The sequence below is a fragment of the Xenopus tropicalis genome, chromosome 2 (genome assembly GCF_000004195.4).
Source record: "Xenopus tropicalis strain Nigerian chromosome 2, UCB_Xtro_10.0, whole genome shotgun sequence".
Lineage (NCBI taxonomy): Eukaryota > Metazoa > Chordata > Amphibia > Anura > Pipidae > Xenopus > Xenopus tropicalis.
In genome coordinates, this window is record NC_030678.2 from 33,134,328 (window position 1) to 33,156,479 (window position 22,152).

General features: G+C 40.2%; 2 protein-coding genes and 1 pseudogene across 2 annotated transcripts in view; 2 read left to right on the forward strand and 1 right to left on the reverse strand.

The window, feature by feature from the left end:
* The window catches only part of LOC100492388, a 262,674-nt pseudogene that overhangs the window by 56,551 nt on the left and 183,971 nt on the right, over nt 1–22,152 (forward strand).
* Nucleotides 1–22,152, reverse strand: part of LOC100038306 (uncharacterized loc100038306) — a 68,786-nt gene that overhangs the window by 19,267 nt on the left and 27,367 nt on the right. The window lies entirely within an intron of this gene.
* myo18a (myosin XVIIIA) overlaps nt 1–22,152 on the forward strand; it is a 56,914-nt gene that overhangs the window by 1,940 nt on the left and 32,822 nt on the right. The window contains 1 exon segment of the mRNA NM_001016030.2: nt 17,545–18,654. Coding sequence (NP_001016030.1) covers nt 17,641–18,654 — 1,014 coding nt within the window. The 5' untranslated portion in view covers nt 17,545–17,640.

Genomic DNA, 22,152 nt, shown 5'->3' on the forward strand with positions numbered 1-22,152 from the left:
ATTGTAACTTGGGTTGTTGTGCTGTAATATGATGGGATTTATACTGTAGGACTAATGGTATATGACCTATAGTTTGGGTGCTAGCACTGTAATAGGAGTTACAACATGGGATGTTAGGACTGTAATGGAAGGAGGAGTAAGTCTGCATTTATTTAATGGGTGGGGATTGTATCTTGGACTGTAATGGTGAGGAAGTTGTGACTTTTCCTTTGTTAGTAAAAGCACTAGAGCAAGAACTGTAATGGGGTAGAAATTATACTGTAGCTTGGATTGTAAATCCATTTACAAATACTGTTAAACCACTGAGCATCTTTATGTAATGTATTGAAAAGATTCTAAGAATTACATTTTCCTTTATATATCTTCAAATCCTTACTATTCTGGCACAGGCTTAAGTCAAAATTGCTGTTTGGTTGTTGGGGGGGTTTAGGGGGTTAGGTCTTTTTAGGGCTTCATTTTGCATTTTGCTATGAGATTACTCCTTTGTTGCTAGGTAAATATTCCATAGCAACTAAATTCCAAGCCAGAGAGCTGCAGAACAAAAAACTAAAGAATAAAAAAAAGTCAAAATCAACACACTACTAGTGTAGAACTTCACCTTAAGCAATTATTAATTATGGGTGTGTGAGCTCAGGGGCTGGAACTGCCATTGGGCTTCCCTGATCTGCACCCAAGTGTCGCCTAGCATACCTTTTGCATGGTAACATTTGGTGTAAATAAAAAGCAATGGAATGCCAATAAGCAGCAAAATGTTTACTACTTTATGAGCTGAAACATTTTGTACTTTGCTATCTATGCAGGCAGAGAGAGGATGAGGCACAGATCCATGTGGCCCTTACCCCAAGAAGGCCCTGACTGTACATAGGGCTTGTTTGCAATTAGTACACAGATGCTTCCCCTACAATATATGATGGCTGAACAACTTTTGTAGTGGTGTGCCAGTACTGTACAACAGTTCTAATAAATCGGAGAGCTTACCTGCTTGTTGGTTCCTATTTTAAACCCATAGTTTTATAAGTGGGAAGCGTAGGACACAGAGCTTCACTTTTAGAGTGTCCCTCCTATTACTTTGTTAGTTCCTTAATTGTGTGAGTTGGAAGCGTAATGGCACGTTATGGGCCTGTATGGTCCACTGGTAAAGTTTGAAAATAACAAGGAGAGATTACAGAGTGTGCAGCCAGAATCCTGTCGGCTGCCTCATTGAGAAGAATGGTTTTTAAAACTAAACAGGCTGGTGTTTTTTATGCAACAATGTCTCCCAAAAATCAAACATATTATCTTGTATTTTTATTGGTTGGTATGTGCCCTCACTACATGGGAAAAATCGTGCAGCTCTGCTTTGAGATGTTGCTGTCTCCTATCAATGGACCTTTAAATAAGCTGAATCCGTAAGTGAGTGGGAGTGTATGGACAGGCTTTTTTTTGTTCTGAAGGGGGGAGTCTTGAGGCAATGCTTAAAAGCAGGAAGGCGCTGGGAGAATCAGATAATGAAGGGGTTTTTCCTGGCAATGTGCAGATTGTCAGCTTCCATCATTTGTGTCTATATATATATATATATATATATATATATATATATATATATATAATATGTATGTATGTATGTATGTATCTATGGGTGTGTTGTGTATATGTTTGTGCTTCCCATTCATACTGCCTTTCAGCAATTAAGTGGTTCCCAACCCGTGGCTTGAAAGCAACATGTTGCTCCCAGTGGCCTCAAAGCAGGTGCTTATTTTTTTGAATTTCTGGTAAGGAGGCAAGTTTTGGTTGCAAAAATTATTTTTAACTGTATTTGATATTGAATGCTGTTGTCTGTTTGCTGGTTTATATATTTTCTGCGTTCCTGATTATGACACCTGAAACATAGTAGCAGAAGTGGCTCTGGTTTCAATTATGATTGGAAATAGCTTTAAAGCTGATGTTCCATGGAGAGGTTTAGTTGCCCACAATAGATTTCAGCTACCATGGGTGACTAATAAAGTTGCCCAAAGTTGACTACAGGAAGAAAACTGTTTGACTTCGGAAAACCAAAGTGGTATATAAGGCTTTCCACCAAAGATTGGTATTGTTTCTGGTGGAAAGGCATTTTAAAATAATTAGTCGCTCGCGTTGGCAGAGATCTATTGCGGGTTACTAAACCTCTCCATGGTACATCAGCCTAAAGCCATTAAAAATGTATACTGGAAAAGACTTATAATTTTATTTTCTTTCATTTTGCCAAAAAAAAAGTTGAGTGATGTTGCCAGTGGAACAGGCTTTGATTGATTTTGTTTCTGTAGCGACTGTTATACACAGTTCCACTAGCTGATGCCAAGCTTTCACACTGTATTTAGAACTTGGCCTAACTGTACTGATGCCTTGTGCTGTAAGAATTTACATTTTTTCTGCAATTCAAGAGCTAATGAGATCCCTTGGCATGGGCATATGGCATAGGATGCTGCACTGTGAGTCAGTGCTTTTGTATTTATTCAGGACCCATTAGAAATTTCTAACATACCTCATTTTTACTGGTTCCCATGTTAGTACTAGGGTTGGTTAATCTGAGTGTCACTACTGAAACAATTTTGTTCTTCTGGTGGTTTTTTTCTAATAGATTCTTTAAGAATCCATCAACTCTGCAAACAAAATAGAATGTTAAAGCACAATAGTTATGTGGTTAATGTAAGTGAGAGACTTAAACAAAGTGTATAAACTAATTTATGATTTCAGAATTGAGAATAGTTCACATAATATATAAGCATATACAGAAATCATGAAAGGGCAACTAGATGTATGCCCTTTCATGATTTCTGTATATGCTTATTTATTATGTGAACTTTTCCCCTGCCCCCTTCCCCTCTTTTTTTTCTGTATCCCCCTCCCCATCCTATTTCTTGAAAATCAATAAAGAAAGCTTACAATCTAAGACCCCAGCACATTTATACAACACTAATAAGCAATATTCTATGTTGCTTAGAGGTAGTTCACCTGTAAAGGAAAGTTACAAAATGTTAGGCACCCCCCGTAATAAGATTTGCTTACATAAAACCCCCGGTTGCTGCTCCTGTTAGGAGAAAACTGCACCGGCCAGGATGTACCGTATGCGAGAAAGCGATCCTTTTCCTCCTATGGTCTTTGTGCATGCACAGTACAGTTAAAAGCCGAACTATAACAAAAAAAAAAAGCTGGCTTTTTTGCTCATCTGTGCATGCTTGGGCCCCGGGAACACTGCAAAAAGAGGAGGATTGCTCGTCTGCATTTACCCTGGGCTAGTGCAGTTTTGGCATGAGTACCGGCCTGCAGTTTCAGGTAAGCGATTACAATCACCGGGGTTACCTAACATTTAGCACTCCCTAGTGACTTGGGTTTAAATGCCGGGGAATTCCCTACCAGTCATTTGAACTGAAGAAGCCATTCGGATGAGTGGTGAAACGTTTTCAAGAAAAACACAGAAAAGTCCAGTTGTTTTAGATTTAATTTTACTAGATACCCTTTTCTTCTCCTTTTACTTTGTGTTATATAATGTCCTATCTTAGCAATTCTTCAGTATTTTTTTTTTTAAATTGTTTGCAGATGCTTTTTGCTTTCAAGTTTCAAATGAGAGGCACTGAACCCCAGCAGCAAAAAATCTATTACTTATTCTTAATTTTGCTCTTATTTAGTCTTTTTATTCAGATCCTCTTCTATTCATATTCTAGTCTCTCCTTCAAACCACTGCCTGGTTACTAGAGTAAATTGTCTAAAGTTGAACTACCCCTTTAAAGGACACCCATTACCCTGCCAAACACATTCCAAGTGCTGTAGGCTGACCCAATCAGTGTTGGGAGAAATAAATTAGATATTACAGGTGTGGGATCTGTTATCTGGATACCTGTTATCCAGAAAGTTCCAAATTACCGGAAGACCATCTCCTATAGATTCCATTATAAGTAAATAATAATTTTAAAAAATGATTCCCTTTTTCTCTGTAATAATAAAACTGTACCTTGTACAATTAATTCCGACTAAGCTATAATGAATCCTTATTGGAGGAAAACAGTCTTATTGGTTTTAATTCATGTTTAAATGATTTTTTTAGAAGAGTTATGGCGTGTAGATCCAAATTACAGAGACACCCCTTGTCCGAAAAACCACAGGTCCCAAGCATTCTGGATAATAGGTCTAATACCTGAATACTTTTAATCAGCCAAGAAGCCATGATTTTGCCTTAAAATCAATAATAAATTAGTTGTATTTTATTTAAACAAAGCCTTGTGCTCAGTGGGGGGAAATACTCCATTCCTTGGTTTCCTGTCAATCCAGGAAATATTATGTTCTCTGTAAATGTCAAGTTTGCTTATTCTCATGATGAATCAAAGCAAGTTCATGGCATCTCTCATTGTAAGCCATTTTGCATGTTTTTACCCAGAAATACCATTTGTAAGGCTGAGTTCCAAAAATACCACGCAGAATTTAAAAAATGCAGCTATAATAACACTTTGCTTATTAGTATTCAGTGGAGCCAAAATACTGGAATGTATTCTTGTATGGGAGCCGCATTCCTTGCAGTATGGAATTGTGACACTTGGCCAAACTTCTCTTTGCAGGGCCAAGTCTTACCCCGGAGAGAGCTGTGGCTCAACCTTTGGCCCTTTTCCTAGTATTGGTTGTAGCCAGTGAACTTGGATACTGACACAGGGAACCTTTAGGAGAAGTGCTGGATCCAGGAATGCTGTGGTTATAGGCAGTTTTGGGAGATGACATTTGGCTGCCCCACAAAGCCCTGAGAGTTTAGACTGTTGCATATGGGGACTGGAGCTTGCTGGGATTACTGGGAATAGAGAAGTTTGTATTTGCAGTTATAGGATATTTATCATTATATGACTGCATGCAATATTTATATTTATTGGTAATATATTTCAATTCAAAAAAGTACTTCCATGACGCTTAGAGGCACCAGAAAAGTTCTAAAGTGAGGCAGGCTGTCTTAGTCAGTGACTGATGGTAATCTCCCTTTTGCAGAACAGCAGATTTAACTCTGCTCTTTCCAGAATAATTCACTTAACTCTATAAGCTCCAGAGGTAAGCTTAAATGGGCTGGAAGGTCAGTAGGAGAGGGCTTGCTTTCAAAAAGACAAAAAAAAATTAAAGCTAAAAATTAAGTCTCACAATCTGGTTGCTCGGGTCACTGCCCATAGCACCCAGATTGCATTTTACTTTTCATTAAGCAAAAGATAAATCACTTGTAGACTTAAGTAGCTTTGCTTATTTCAATGTACAAGATAACAAGTTTGCTTTTTTGGAGATGTTCCCTTTCTGTTCTAGACAAGTTCCCTCGTGATCGATGGTTTGTGTACAGCTCACAATGAATAACTTAATATTTACATAATTACATTTCATTCTCATGGTAAAGAACAGGGCAAATGGTGTGTGCTTGGGCCCTAAAGCTAACTACACACAGACAAAACCATATTGCTCACCCATTATTCACTTTGCATTCAGGCCTGTACAAAGCCCAGGACTGGAACCAGCCAGTACACTGTAGGCCTGGGTAGGTAAAACAAGTTACTGCTGGAAACACATTACTAACCTATTACTCAGTGTCTCAGTGCTTCCGGTAGCGATCTCAGGGTGCTTGGGGTTGCACTTAATACCAGCTGGATAACCCTTTGCCTAAACCTTGGTATCTCAGACTGCGAGGCCCGCTTCACTACCATTGTTCACTGGCTATATGTTACTGCAGTGAAATAACTCTGAGCCCAGTTACAGGTTTACAGGTCAAAACTACATTTAAATAGCTCATGACATGTACATTTATATATAGAAAATTCTACACGTCATAAAATGCCAAGGTGACTTTTAATATTAAAGTAGACTTTATTGCTTATAATATACAAGTTTTAATGGTTTATGTGACACCACTTAGCACCTTAAATAATATATGAACCATTTTTCAAGGCTATATTTTGCAAATTATTCATGGCTTTTGTGGAAAAGAACAGTAGTGTTTGAAGAACCCTAATTGGCCAGTTGTAATCTGGGAAGTGATGCATGAAAGGGTGCTAACTATGTTCACCATGTTAGGCCTTGGTGAAAAAGACTTGTGCAGTGTGGCGTTATCTTTTGTTGTGGTACATGCACCTTCTGTTAGTGCCCCAACCTCGTTCCAAGCCAATCGAGGTGTAGGAGGTAATGCTTGTGCTTTTAAGGTGGCCAAATACAGGCCGATTTATGCTGCTTTCAGCCACTTTCGGCCGACTTATTAGTTTATATGCCAGTGTATGAAGCCCTCAGACGTGCCTGCTCAACTTATATCTGCTAAAAATCATTGAGATGTTGATGGGGCGGCCTTGATTTTACTGCTGGATCGAGGGCCGCATTAGCATGTTGATGCAGTTCTTGACCTGAACAATCTCAGCCTGATATTGCCCACTTTAGGTAGGAATATCAGGGAAATATCTGTATGGATCCAAGTGGATTTTCACAGGTATGGCCAGCTTTATGAGCAAGAAATGCTTTGGTTCCTCCTTTTCTTGTGTATGTGGATTGCCCTTGGCACCCAGGATTAGCTTGTTGAGGAGTCTGGGTATTGTAGTCTGTAACAGCTTGGGTGATGGGGACTTTGACTGGCGGCAACGCTGCCAATGAGATTTCAGGAATCATCTATGCTGTTTAATTGAACAGCCATTGCACTGCTGCTCTGCAACTCCCTGCGTTCTGTGAAGCTAGCCAGTAGATGCTGGAAGATCTGGTTCAGCAACAGCTGGAGGGCTGTAAGGCTGGGCATTCCTGCCTGAGTTATGTGTCTTTAGAAGTACTACACATTCCTTATTTATTGCTTGTCATGCTTATCTGCAGCCAGTCAGCACATTAAATGTTGTCTTGTTTCAGGGAAAATCTCCAGATATTCCCAGGCTTCCTGGTGCAGCAGGGCATGCTAGGGTTTCATATCTGCGCAGTTATTAAAGTATCACTTGTCCTTCTTTACGCTGGCTTTCCTTTTTACAGATGCAAATGTTCACCCCAAACCTGCTTGCTACCGCCAGACGTGGGACAGTGTGGGAATGCAGCAGGTTGGACTCTGTGTGAATCATTAGAGAGACTGTGAGAAATACAGCAGGCTGTGTGAGTGTCCGAGAGAGACTGTTCACAATGCTACAGTCTGTACCAAGAACAAATGTCAGTTGAGAAGAGTCCTTGGCAAATGCATCAGCAGATGAAGAAATCTGCACTCAGAGCTTTTAACTGAGGCCTTATGGGCAAAGCTGGCCATACACCTAGGTTAGGTCATTAAATGAGTAGATCCTGATTATGGTTTGGCTACCCTCACACTGGGCCAAGCCAGCCTGATCGACTCATTCAGCCCTCAGATACATTTATCTTTCTTTCTTATTAATAACATTGGCATTAAGTATCATTTTTATCGGTCAAGCTGGTAAAACACTGGCCAGGTGGCAACCCTAGGCCCAGGAGACACATTAATATTAAGCAGCATCAATGTGCGGATTTGATCTGTGTCCAATGGGATTTTCCATCCCGGGCCAAATTTCATCCAGATATTGTCTATACAGGCTGTAAGGAGTGCTCCATACATGGACCAATAAACTGACCGCACTGCTAGAGTGAATGACTGCAACGGTTGGTAGTCGCCAATCTATCTATTATTGTGTGAATTTTCAAAGATTTTTGTTTAGATTATATATTGTGTTGTGCCCATTGCTATGCTATGCTGTCAAAGTTAGATTGGCCTTAGATACCCATATCCACCATTATGGATATTAAACAGTTAAACCTAATGTCCCTTTATCTTTTATACCGGCGCCTGAATATCAACAGACTTCTGACTGGAAAATGAGTCTAGCAAAGCAAAACTATTCCTCTGTGACTTGAAAGATAAGTCGGCACAAACCGTGACCAGTGGAGTTACAGAAATATTTGTACAATAAGGAACACTTCAAAAAGTGCACATTATACAAAAGAGGATCAGCAATGAATGTAACTTAATTGCAATGGAATGTGATATTTAAATGTCCCCTTTTGCACTGCCAGTTCTGCATCTTGAAACAGTGTAGCAGATATCAGTTCTGCTATAGGATTGTTGCATGCTTCTTTACAGGTCTGTTAACTGGCTGACTTCTGCTACATTGCTTCAACCAGGAACGCAGGGGAGTGTGTCTTTCAATAGCAATTGCCTTTACAAAATAATTTTAAAACCCCTGAAATATATTAGTGATATTTTGTAAATTTTGTAAAATTTTGTAAAAAGTTGCCTAGAATTATGCTTTCTTTTATAAGACAACAAAACCAAATATTTGAAGTGCGCATTTGGAGTGAAAATGCATCCTTAAAGCATTTCCACCCTAAAATCCACCCTGTGTCTGCACTGTACGGCTGACCCAGTACCTGACTTAGGCTCACATCCAGGGAGCAGAAGACCGTGGATAGATTTTTACACCAGCAGAGATAACAACCCAGAGTTCCATTAGCCTTTGGCTATTATAACATTGTGTCTTGCAGCCCTTTCAGACCTCAGAATGTACCATTGGTCTTGGTGTTCCTATCCATTTTGAATATAATAGAGATATAGGGGAACTTTAGTATTCTAACTAAGTAATACAGCCCAAACTTGGTACATTTGAAACCTCAAGATATGTAATTTCAAATTCAGTAAAAAAAAAAAGGTGTTTGGTTCACAAATTCGGAGTTGATCTTTGCTGTCCTTTATTAGTATCATACATACCTACCTGTGAAAATAACTTGTGTCTCATGTTGCACCTATGCTGTGGAATTCACTAACTTGCTCAGTCAGACTGAACCCTAGCCTCAAGGCTTTCTACCATTCCCTGACAGCACCTCTCCGCAGGGAAGCTCACCTGACACCTTAAAGGGAAAGTTGACCTTTTAGAGAAGTCTGTACATTACAATAGGATATATAAAAATATAATAATATATATTCTAGGTAACTAGCTCTAGAAGTATCCCTCTGGAGGAGGGCCAGTTTGGCCATGCCAGTAGGTGTCTTTACATATGCCAGCCCAGGGCCCTGTGCTAAAATGTAATTTTATATAGAATTCTGTTGCTTGTTCCCTTTGCATTCTGCTGTTTCCTGCAAGCTAGGAGTGGTTTGATGGTTGAGTCAGATCGCATGAATTCTGTGTTTGTTCCTTCTGGTCCTGAGCAGGAGAGGAATATAATGTAACTAAATAATTAATTATAGCACTGCTTGTAATTAGTAGTGTTTTACATGTAAGATCACATTGACAGCATACTGCTGCTGCAGTATAAACTGGCATATATGTGTATTGGCAGATATGAAGATTTTTGAAGTCACTTGATCCCAAAACTTATTACTGTCCATAGTGCATGGTGAGTGAAAGCCACAAGGTGAGCTTCTGATGAACAAGAAGGCATACTATTTCTTTAGGGGAAAGACCCACTTTGAGATTTGTCTTCCACTGTAAAGCTGGCCACACATGTGGCGATTTTCGATCTTTCGTGCGACCATCAGTCAATCACTAACATTCAGGGCTGAATCGTCAGATATGGAGGTAGAAACAATAGAAATTCTACCTCCTTCTGCTGATTCAGCCCTGAAGGTAGATTTTGCTCAGGCTCCTTCAAATGGCGCCCGATCAAAATCTTTTAACCCGCCCGATCGGCGCATCGACCGATATCAGCAGCCGTCTGCGATATCGGTCGCCTCGCCGAGTTGCAATACACGCACCGAATATCTTACGAAACGAGGTTTCGTACGATCTTATCGGTGCGTGTATGGCCAGCTTAAACCTGCACTACAACGGATGACAAATCTCCAAAATGCCTTTTGCTTTACATTGGGTGTGATTACTCCTGAACGCAATCTCTGTGTACCATAGCCCTTAAATCCCCCCAAACAATGATTTCCTGTGCTTGGGACTGGCAGATGCAACAGGGTTTAAATACATTATGGTTTTGTGTCATTTGAATCATTTATCTCTATTGCCTGTAAGTTCAAAAACACCTCCCACCTATTCTGGCCATACCTTACTACCTCCCTACCTACTGACAGGTATATTGTGAGCTTTGCCCATGACCTGAAAATCTTGGGTGTGACTGATCCTGGCTTTGCACGTAAAGGATTTATTTATTTTTTTTAAACAATATTTATACAAACACAGCCAGTTCATAACTTTCTTAATCTCACAAAGGTCTAAATAAACCTGCCGGTTCACTCATGGGTCAGATGATATGTTGTTCTGAAAGTCATTTTTGTGCCATTTCCCTTAATAGCCAACCCAGAACAAAAGGGTTAGTGAATTGAATTAAGTAGCCTGGGCCTGTTACTTTTTTCTCAGTGAAGTGGTGCAACAGCCTGGGGTCTGAGGTAGGCAATTATATATTCATTGGGGGGATTAACCCAAGTAATTGGGAATTGTCTGCCGGTGCTTGAGGGTGTATTGGTCACAGTGGTCCCTGAGAAAAGTCTTACATGCAGTGGCAAGTGTACCATGAGCCTTACATTGGTGGAACACAGTGTTTCTGTGCAGCCTGATCCTTCAGCCTGTGTTCAGATTGAACCAATACCATGCATGGCCGCAGGCTACATTTCTACTGTGGCAGGTAGCCTGAGGTAGGTGCAACCCCCTGCTGCTTTTTGTTAACACATAGGTAGCTTGAATTGCCCCTGCCACCTCTTGGTCAAATAGAACGCCAGTCAGTACTGATGCTTTACAGCTCAAAATATTCTCCAGAGCATTGGCACTGCCAGGCATTTTTGCATTCAACTCAATTTAAGGACATGATCCATGTGCTAGCAGCCGTACAGTGTGCCATCTAGCAAAACTATTTTTTGACATTGTATCTTTGACTTTTTAAAGAGGAAATTAAGTTTCGCTAGAAACAGTTTTGTCTTTAATTTGAACTGAGCTGAGCTGTGCCTCCTGTGTACAGGAATATGACATTGTGCATAGAAAATTCTTTCTATATCATTTGGATCTCCATATTAACCTTTAATCTTGCATTATAATTTAGTTCCATCTAATAGGTAATAGGTTTACAGGTTTGATGGGTTTTTCAGTAATGTTGCTGGTCTCTTTTGTTAGTGTGCGTGAGTGGCGCTGTGACGGAGGATAGGCTTGTCTGCCCAGCGCATCTGCTTTCAGTTTTAGCTGCTGTCCCTTTCTCTGGCAAGGCTTGCTTTTCTGGAACTGACAGGCCTATTACTATGAGTGCAGACCTTCTGTGCCGGCTGCTTTGTTAGGAACAAGCTGCCTGTCTCCTTCCATGAATAATTCAGAGAGGTTTTAAGTTCTGCACAAAAATAATAAACACACTCAGCCGACAGAGACCCCATGTTTAACTGCTGGTATAAGGCTGTAGCTTTTTTCCGGCACTCGTTGGGTTAAGGAAGGGTTTACATTAGGAGGGGGTAGTGCCTATTATTACATATGCAAATACAATCACTAGATAGCCCCTTTTTACAAACTGGAACATTCAGGAGCTGTGACTGTGGGTGGGGTTTGCTTGGAAACAAAGCCCACTTGGTGGTCTTGTTGAAAGCTCAATTGACTACAGTGAATGTCTGCACAGGTTTGGGGAATCAAAGGTCGGCTCTTATCTCTCATTTGCCACCCTCCTTACACCCTCTGGCATTTCCTAGGTGTGCTGGGCAGGAATGTAACATTGCGGCAGGGCTGCTGAGTAAGTAGCAATTGCTTTGCTCAAATATTTGCTGTTTGTATGTGTTGGTAACACCTTTTCTACTGAACAACACTGCTGTTTGTTTCTTTTTCACTGCTGACTCCAGGGTGGGCAAATGAGACCACAGTAGACCCATCGGCAAACTTCACTATACAGTTTTGGGATCCATTGTCCGGAAACCCATTCTCTAGAAAGCTTTGGATTAATTGAAGCCCATTTTTCATAGACTTAATTTTAAAATGAAAAATAATTAAACTTTTTCTCTATTATAAAAGTACTAGGTACTGCATTATTATAAAATTAAAGCTTTTTGGAGGCAAAGTAGCCCTGGTGGGTTTATTTAGTTTTTTGTTATAGAGCTCCAAAATACAGAAAGCCCCCTTATCTGGAAAACACTGCATCCCAAGGATTTTGGACAACAGGTCCCATACCTGCATCAGTATATATGTTAGATGCACTTCCAAGTTAACTTTTCGGATGATGCCTTTTATCTGCCCAGCTGCTTGTGAATTCTTTGCTGTTGAATTAAGATAAATACTGTGACCCCAATGCTTAATATTTCATGTTCTATATGTTTTGTGTCCATTTTCTATTGCTAATCAATATGTAAGTTCTGGCCCTGTGGTGAATACAGTCCAGGTTTGGTGCATATTGGCAGTCTAATTACATACAGTTCTACTAAAAGTGCAAGTGGCAGAGCATTGGTGCCTGCAGGGTGTCCTTTGGTCTAAAGGTGGCCATCCACTATAAGATCAACTCTTTTGGGAAGTTGCCAAGTCACCGTAAGTGGGCGATATTGAACTAATTCGATTGTCTGGCCCTAGGGCAGAGGCCTAATGTAATATAAACGTTGTTGAGTAGATGGTGAATCCGTATAACTAAATGAAGCTGGGCTGTATTTTTCTTTCTTTTCTGAATTAAAGTGGAATTTAAGTTTCCATGTGTTTGCTGCAGTTGGAGGTGTCTGCAGTTAGAAAATTGACTTGTTTTATTTAAATAGACGCCTGTCAACCCTTTATTTTAAATGAGAAGGGAAGTTCACCCAAAATATAACTTTTAGTTTTTTTTTTGTTTTTTTTTAATATATTGTAGCAACTTTTCAATTTTTTGTCATTTTTTTTCTCAATTTTCAAGTTATTTGCCTTCTGCTGCTTTCCACATTTCAGATGGGGGTCACTGACCCTGTCAGCCAAAACCCTCTTGTAGGTTTTATTAATATTGTTCCTTTTTATTATTCTTTGAAAGATGAATAAGAAAGGCTGGAAAATGAACAGGAGAGAGTCAAAATACAGTCACTGCATGGTTGCTGGAGTAAATTTTTATCCTTTCAACCAGTTAGCTGCTGAAATTCTAAATTATATAGCTGCTGAACAAAAATCTAAATTATTCAAAACCTATGAAAATTCAAAAACAAAAAATGAAGACCAATGTCTCGAAATATCATTGTCTATGACTTGTAGCAGATAGGTATTCAGAAAGTGAGCTACTGTATGTGTTCTTAGGAAGTCACTGGAAGCTGTATGGGAAGCTGATGTATGTCAGTATGGGAAGTATGGGATATATGTATGGAGCCCTGCATTGCATGCAGCCTGTTGCTTGGCTGGTGAGTCTAAAGTTGTCCATACACGCACTGATATTGTATGAAACAAGGTTTTTGGTGTGTGTATGGAATAGTGATATTCATTGTAGAATATAGGTAGGTTATGTCTATAGTGTTTAAAGGGGTTGTTCATCTTTGAGTTAATGTTTAGTATGATCTAGAGAGTAATATTCTTAGACAATTTGCAATTGGTCTTCATTTTTTTTTTTTGTAGTTTTTGTTATTTCAGTTTTTGTTAAGCAGCTTTGGAGTTTCTGGTTGCTAGGAACCAAATTACCTTAGCAACCAGAGTTGTTTGAATGAGAGACTGATCTCAGGATCTCAACAGGAGAGGACCTAAGTTGTAGCCTCACAGAGCAATCGGTTTTGGCTGCCAGGGTCAGTGACCCCCATTTGAAAGCTGGAAAAAGTCAGAAGAAGGAGGCAAACAGTTAAACTATAAATAATAAATAATGAAGTCTAACAGAATTGGCCATTCTAGAACATACCAAATGGTGTACCACCCCTTTAAGTCCCCCCCCCTAAAAAATACAGCAGTGAAAGGGTGAACCTTGGGCTACATCGCGTGCCATTTGGAGAGCCGAAAGTAGTATTAGAGCGTTACAATTTTAATGCAAAACAAATCTGGAAAGGAGTTTAACAGCTTTATTAGATCATCATTAAAATCACGTGTAAGTGGTTTAATTAGATTCTTTTGGTTTGTCCCATGTTTGATGTCATGGTGGGGCTGAACAAATAGTAGCTGTGTCAGGAAACCTCCTTTGATAAGTACTGCTGTTCCTACATGTCTGGCAAGGAGTGTGACTGCACCATCAGGCCTTTCCTTCTTTTATACTTGCTATTTTTATAATGTGTCACATTTGTGACGGAGATCCTTGTAGAAACATTTATTATAAAATGTTGGGCTTCCTACAATCTTGGACACAGTGACACAAGTGATCACCCTTTTAATACCCCTCTTCACTTTTTGTGTACCATTGTTGTCTCAATGTTTTGTATAGAGGTTCACCTTTCACAGTCTTGTTTATGTCAGACATGGATCTTTGCATAAAGTAACATTGTGACCTGTGACAGGGGCATAAGGGTCATAGTGTAATCATAAGCAGGTCAACCCAAATCCTTATGGACCTATGACTATTAGGCCAAGACACTGAGCCCCCAGCTGGGTGGCATGTCACACTTCAAGCAGGGCCCCTCTGCTTTGGTGGTGTAATAGTTCTGACCCTTTCCCTATGGTGCCTGATGCCACTTGTATCTGAGCCATCTTGGGATAGTTGGGAAGGGTTATTAAAAAGAGGGGATTTCAGGCTGGGTTGGTTGCTGGTTGAAAAGTAGCATTTTAGGGTTGGGTTTGGAGAGATTTCTGACACCCTCATCACTCCCCCAACACATTTAAGTAAACAGGTTGCAAAAGGGTTGTGATGATCAGTACCACAGTTAGCAGTAATTCAAGAGCTATAAAAATAAAAAAGGCTCCATTAACATTTAAAAGCAAGAGCTGTAGTATAGTTTGCTGCTTATACTCCTTAATGGTGGAGGCTGCATTACAAAATCTATAGGGCCAACTGTGCTTATCGGGTACATGTGTATAACAAAACAGGGGATTAATTACAGAGATTTTTAATGTTAATATAGCATCTACATATTCTACAATGCTGTACAATAGATGGGTATAAATCATATAGACTGCATACAAATTGGGAAGAACAGTGATGTAGGATGTAATCAATGCATTAGCGGGGGACAGGTCTGCTGCTCAACTGTTTCATGTGAAATTAGTGATACCAGGAGTCTTAAGTGGCTCTCTAAACATGTCATTTAAGTTTTTTGGAATATAGGGGTGGTAATATTGCTGTTGCCACCTGGCAGAAAACATTGAAAGTTGTTTTTTCCCCCCTTTTGTGTCATTTTTGAATGCAAGTTTTTTTGAAAGGGCATGTTGTAACAATATATTCAAGTTGGCTTGTTTTTTAGATATATGGCAGTGTCAATGCTGTTTTCCCTTCTGCCACTGTATTTGTAAGGAATCGACGTGTCTGTAGCACTTCTCTACTGTTTCATTGTTGTGACATGCCTTCTAAAGTAAAGGGGGAAGTTCATACAGTTATCTACCTTGTCAAAGAAATACCATTGGAACAGTCATGCAATGAAACACTATTAAAACAAAGGAATAAAGGCTCCCAGAAATACATTCCTACCTGTTTCTATTGTGAAAAGCAAAATATGTTCTGTTACGATGAGTAAGCCCCCTTGATCTTGCCACTAACTATAAACCCCCTTTTCAAAACCCTTAATCTGTCAAATAATTACTATATTATAAATATATATATTATCACATAATAATAAGTGACACCGACTTCATTACAATGGTTGGAATTATTTAATTCTTTTAAATAGTTAGTCATGAATGTGAATATATATAATAAATCTTATATTGCTAGCATTGGACTGCAAAGGTGCTGTCTGTTCCAGTGTCAGCCTGTGTCACCTCAGCCCAACCAGAGAATATGACCACAAGGGCCCCTGGGCCCAACTGGCCATGTCAGCAGAGATGGTGCCTATTTGAGAAGCGAGCACAAAATTCTTTGAAGCAGCAGCCAGTTCCAGTATTGCAGCCTTTTAGGGGCATTAAGTGGCGGAGCATTTTGGTAAAAAGTGTCCACCAACCAACCCAGTGCCTATCAAGGACCTCACTTTATTCCACTTATTTGGGCTTATGCTGATGGTAAAATAAAAAAAAAAAAAATTGCTGATCCACTGCATTCCTGTGGGCACTGGCAGTCATAATCACAATCTACCGGCCATTGCACATGGGGCAGATTTTGGTGCAAATGTATATGTATTCGCATACTCATGGTTAAAGACAGTGGTTGAGTTTCTCTACCAACGTGGAAAAGGCCTTCCATATGCAAAATAAAAGGAATGAATGGGATCCTCCTGTAACTTTGTGTATGGGGAGTGGATAAATTTTACCCAGAAAACACATATTTTCTGGTCAAACACTGCCAAGCTTGCGCAGTAATGTGTATCATATTCCTTTCTGTCACTATGACAGGTTTTGGGCAGATTGAATTCCCTTTAAAGGAACAGGAAGGCAAAAAAATGAAAATGTGTGAAAGTAATTAATATATTATGTACTATTGCTCTGTACTGGTAAGTTTTGTCTTTGCTTTAGAAACCCTGCTGTAGTTTTATATAAACAAAGCTGCTGTGTAGCTATGGGGGCAGCTATTCAAATTGAAAAAGGAGAAAAGTCACAGGTTACATAGCAGATAACAGATAAGCACTGTAGAATACAATGGGAATCTATGTATCTTATCTTTTGTCTGCTATGTAACCTGTGCCTTTTTTCCAGCTTGAGTGGCTGCCCATGTGGCTATACAGCAGCTTTTTTTTTTTTCTACAACCTATAGTAGTCTAAAGCAAACAACTTTTACCAGTGCAGGGCAATAGTAGATTATATTTGAATTACTATAATTATCATTTTTTGGTGTTGCTGTTTCTTTAGGTAGCCATACATGGGCTGATAAAAGCTGCTGATGGTCTGAGTCAGCAGTTTATCGGCCTATTTATGGGGCCCCCAAATGGGCCTACCCAACCCACATCTAGCTGAAAATTAGGCAGGTGTCACTCGGCAAAGTTTTAATGCCCCATTGGGACGAGAAGTGCATTGGTGCATTAATGTGGTTCTCGTCACAACAATCCTGGCAATGTGATCTGATCATTAGGCCCAGGGACAAACAATCAGATCAATCCGATATCGCCTGCCTCAAGGTGGGTGTAAGATTTTCCTGTTTGACAACTTTACCAAACAAGTAGATCTTTCAGTGTATAGCCACCTTCAGTTTATTGTCACCTTTAGAAGTACTGGTGCTGTCAAGTGAATGGAAAGAGGAGGAGGAGGAGGAGGAGGAGGAGGAGGAGGAGGAGGAGGAGGAGGCGGCGGCGGCGGCGGGAGGGGGGGGGTTGAGAGGGTTGGGTGATTCTTTGGAATCACTGTTGCTACTTGGAGACAGTATGGCTGATTTGAACAATGAGCTAAACAGTCTAATCTATTTTATGCTCAGAGTAAACAAATGTATTGCATTATAAAACTATATAAGGATATGAAATCAGATTATTTGTGACAGTAAATAGCCATTAATTAAATGATTTGCCTGTATGATACCCCTGAGAGTATTGTTATCCCAGGAAGCAGCAGACACAATACTGTACTATTGTTTCAAACTGCCTTTATCTCTGAGTATGTATGTGACAAGTGGTGAAGTCATTTGGATTCTCATTTGTTCTCCCTTTCCATTTTACAGTGGGATATTTTATCAGTTGGACGAAGGAACACAAGTAGAAATCATTGAGCTTTTCTGGCTGTTATTGTGGAGAGCGTGTTTTTAAAACATTTGAAAATGTTCCACTTGATGAAAAAGGAGAAGGAGAAAGATGGCTCTCGGAAAGACAAGAAAAAGGAAAAGAAAGAAAGGATGTCTGCAGCTGAGCTAAAAAGCTTGGAGGAGATGAGCCTGAGAAGGGGCTTTTTTAATCTGAACCGTTCTTCTAAGAGGGACTCAAAGACCAAGCTAGAGATTTCCAATCCTATACCCATCAAAGTAGCTAGCAGCTCTGAGCTCAATCTCACCGACATTGAGTCAGATAATATCAGTAACAGGGGTAGCGCTATTTATGATTCCGAGCACCTGAGCACTGCAAGTTCCAGCGATGACTTGAAAACAGAAGAGAACTTCAAAGGTACTGTCCTCCAGCGGGCTGCCAAGTTTGGCTCTCTTGCCAAGCAGGGTTCTGGGATGGCACAGATGGTCAAGAGATTCTCTTTCTCACAAAAGAGTAAAGATGAAAGTCTGTCTGAAACCTCTACTCCTTCAGAGAACTCTGCTGCTCCTTCCCCACAGATAGAGGTCAGAGCATTTGAAGCACAGCTCTCCCAGCACATTGTAGCTTCAGCCCAGGTAACCATGGGCAATACTCAGAATGTGGTCAGAATCCCAGAAGTTGTGGGGAAGGCATTCCCAGCAGATCTAAGATTGCCTTCAGTACTTCCACCACTGGCGCCGGTGCCTAGGGAACTGGAGCTCCAAAGGAGAAACACTGGTGACTTTGGCTTCTCACTACGGAGGACAACCATGCTAGACAGGGCACCTGATGGACAGGTGTACAGGAGGGTAGTTCACTTTGCAGAGCCTGGTGCTGGAACTAAAGACCTGGCCTTGGGGTTGGTGCCAGGAGATCGCTTGGTGGAAATTAATGGTCGTAATGTGGAAAATAAATCTCGTGATGAAATTGTAGAGATGATCCGCCAGTCTGGGGATACAGTGCGACTGAAGGTGCAGCCTATACCTGAACTGAGTGAACTTAGCCGGAGCTGGCTGAGGAGCAGCAAGGGACTTCGGAAAGAGGCTTTTGATGTAAGTGTGACCTCATGTTGCCTTTTATCTGTAAAAACTCTCACTATGCAATGGTTCTTTAAATGGTCGGCATACTGTTAAAAAGTACTTTGGCTTGTGGAAATGGATGATTTGATATTGGTACATTCTTTTCTGGTTTTCATCCATGTATTATCTAGCAAAAGAACTTTCTACTGTGGCTCTGAGAAAAAAACTCTAAGCTGCTTTTAACTTCTTCCCATAAGGGCAGAAATAAGGCAAAGGTTAGATTGGCATCCTGCTGTGGGTAAGGCAGCAGAACACATTAATTCATCAACTTTGAGCAATCTCTTTCCTTTCAGCTGCCAACTCCTCCATATTGTGCCAAGTGCCTCATATGACCATGCTGGCATAAGTAAATCCTCACTAAAAGTAGAGGAAAGCAGCTTCAAATGGCCTTGTCCTCCCTCTGCCTACTTATACTGCAGTTTGGCATTAATGATTTAAACAAGCTACATTTAAGTAAGCTACTTTTTGCTTTAGTTTGATAAGCATAAATTCTTCATACAGTATTGCTGCTCTTTAGATTAAACACACAGTTTTTATGTTTAGCGCAAATAACTTGGGGATACTGGTCAGAGCAAATAAATGGGTGCTCAAACTGCTCAGGCCCGTGGCCTAGAATATCAATACAATGCTTTATTTGCAAACTAGATGTGATACGGTGCACAGGGGTGTGCTTTATTTATTTTACTGGGAGAGAATTGTTAGCTATTCAGTTTATTTGCTTTTGTTCTGTGATTCTGCTAACAACACATAGACATGAGTTAATTTGTCCAGTTGGGCAGTTTTGCTGGTTTTATACTGTTAAAGAATCGCTTGTTTAAGGCTAATGCTATGGATAGATGCAGACTGAGAATCTGCCCCTGCGCTTGCATCAGCCTTTTCCTGTGTCTGCACCTGGAGCCATTGTATCAGGTCATGTGCAGACATACGGTAGATTTCAGTGCCAAAATGTGCAACTATGCATTTTGTGCCGAAAACTGCTCTGTGTGCCTGCACTGGGCCGACAGCGGTTTTCCCGCTGTTTACTATTGTTCGGATACAAAAATTTTGCGCCATTCGCAAACGATCGTTTAAATACGAACATTTTGGAACTTTAGGATGATAAGTACGTATTTTTTGTATTCAAATGAAAAGAATTTTGGTGACATTTGTGATCATCAGAAATGATCAGCTTTTGTGATTAGATTCGTACATTAGGCCCCTATATGTAGGCTTTCTGGGATAAAGACCAAAACATCAATGAGCCAATGTGGTCTTTACACTGACAGAAATCTTTAAACCTGCCTAATCAATATCTGAATATCAGCCATATATTTGTCACACGGGCCAGGGGAAGGGCCCCCATACATAGTCGGTGGGAATTGCATTCACACCTTTTATTGGCCCATGCATGGCCACCTTTACAGCTTTATGATATAATCATGTAGAGGGCCATGTTGTGCTGTGGCCAGACAGATCATTTTGCCGTATATTATGTTTGGCTGGAGGCCTAGTCACTTTGTATGTATAAGGTTTTTGCCTATTTTTTGGACACTTGTCCAAAGTGTTTTGTAAATTAAAGCGACAGACATTCAGTTGTCAGAATTTAGTTCTGCAACATCTGGAGAACTCAAGAATTTGGCCTGTAGTCCGGCAAAGAGAGTGCTGGGAATGGCTATATGGCACTGTGTATAGCCAGCTTTAGCTATAGTTTCTGTACAATGTGTGGCTGCTGCCGAGCCTGAGTGACAATGGGAAGATTTGTAGTTCATCTCCAGCTGGAGAGATTCAGGCGCTGCTACACACGAGCCTCTAGTTTCACAAGTATCAGCAGTTTGCAGTGGAATTCTTTCACACTGTGCCAAGTGCTAGTTGTATCCTCTCACCAGGGCAGACCCTTTGTTTATTTAATCGCTGCACGTGCTTTCATACAATGCTTTTGATTAGGCTGTGCTAATAGGGTTTTTTCTCGGGCAAATGTTAAAGGTATTCTGTCATTTTTTTATGGTGTATATTTTATTTCTAAATTACGCAGTTTACATAGCAAATAATTCACTCTGCCGTTTAAAATGTTATTCTTGAACAAATAAATGTATTTTTTAACTGTAATATTGGTGTGTAGGCACCATCTCAGTGCATTGTGCCTGAGTCTGAGCTTTCAGAAGGAGCCAGCGCTACACATTAGAACTGCTTTCAGGTAACCTATTGTTTCTCCTACTCCCATGTAACTGGAGGAGTCCCAAGCTAGACTTGGATTTCTTACTATTGAGTGCTATTCTGATATCTACTGGGAGCTGCTATCTTGCTCCCTTCCCATTGTTCTTCTTATTGGCTTCTGGGGGGTTGATATCACTCCAACTTGAAGCTCAGCAGTAAAATGTGACTAAAGTTTATCAGAGCACAGGTCACATGGCTGTGGCACCCCAGGAAATAAAGAATATGACTAGCCCCATGTGGAATTTCAAAATATAAAAAAAAAAACATAAAAAAAATCCTGTTTTTTATAATAGTTCAGTCCATAGGGAAAGACATGTCCATGCAAGCAGATTACTACGGGTTAAACTTGGAAAGCTCATATTGTGGTTTGATATGTAACCTCAATTAATGCCATCACAGATTAAGGGGAAGGGGGGCAGGTTCAGAAAACGCTGTTTGATGTATTCTTTATCTGTTTTTAGTCCACTGTTGGCCCAATAAACTCTTTAGAGCATTTCCCTATAAAGTGTTCTTCTTAAATGCACTCCATGTTCCAATAATCATATGCGTTATTGCTGATGCTGGCACTGTCGGGTGTTATTCCTAAGGGTTCACCTGCAGGAACTGTAAACACATCTTTGGCCAGAACGTTCCCTTACAGAACTGGGCAGGAATCATTTGTACAGGGTCAGGGTTCATGTGGGGCCTTTGGTTGGGCCTTTCAAAAAGGAGATAAAAAAAAAAAGAAGGAAACAATCTGGTGGGGCTGTGCAAGGTGGCAAGAGCTCCAGTGCAGTGTATTGACAGATCCTAAAGGACCCTGTTCAAAAAGAGCTTACCATCTATAAATTAAATGCAATTCAGGTTGCAGTTCTTCCAAAGAATACTATGTATTGTGGACATTATTACCAAGAAAAAGAATACGGATAATGCTAATAGTCAGAAATCTCTCTGCAAGCCAACTGTGGATGCTGGAAAATTGATATTGTTTGGTTGGTCACCTGTTTTCCTGCTCAGTATTATAAATGAATTACAGTTCTATATCCAAAAGCAATAGAAAAGGAAAGGCACAAATACCTGAAGGTCTGTGGTGGGGTATTCCCAATCTTATTGCGGTGCTCTGGAGACACAGGTAGTATGGTAGTATCAAATTGATACCCCACCACAGACCTTCAGGTATTTGTGTCTTTACTTTTCTATTGGATATTTACACTGGCGACAGGAGGCCAGCACAAATGCCCTTATTCCCCATAAGATGCTAAAGCCCTGTATCCAAAAGCAGTCATATAATTTCTACGG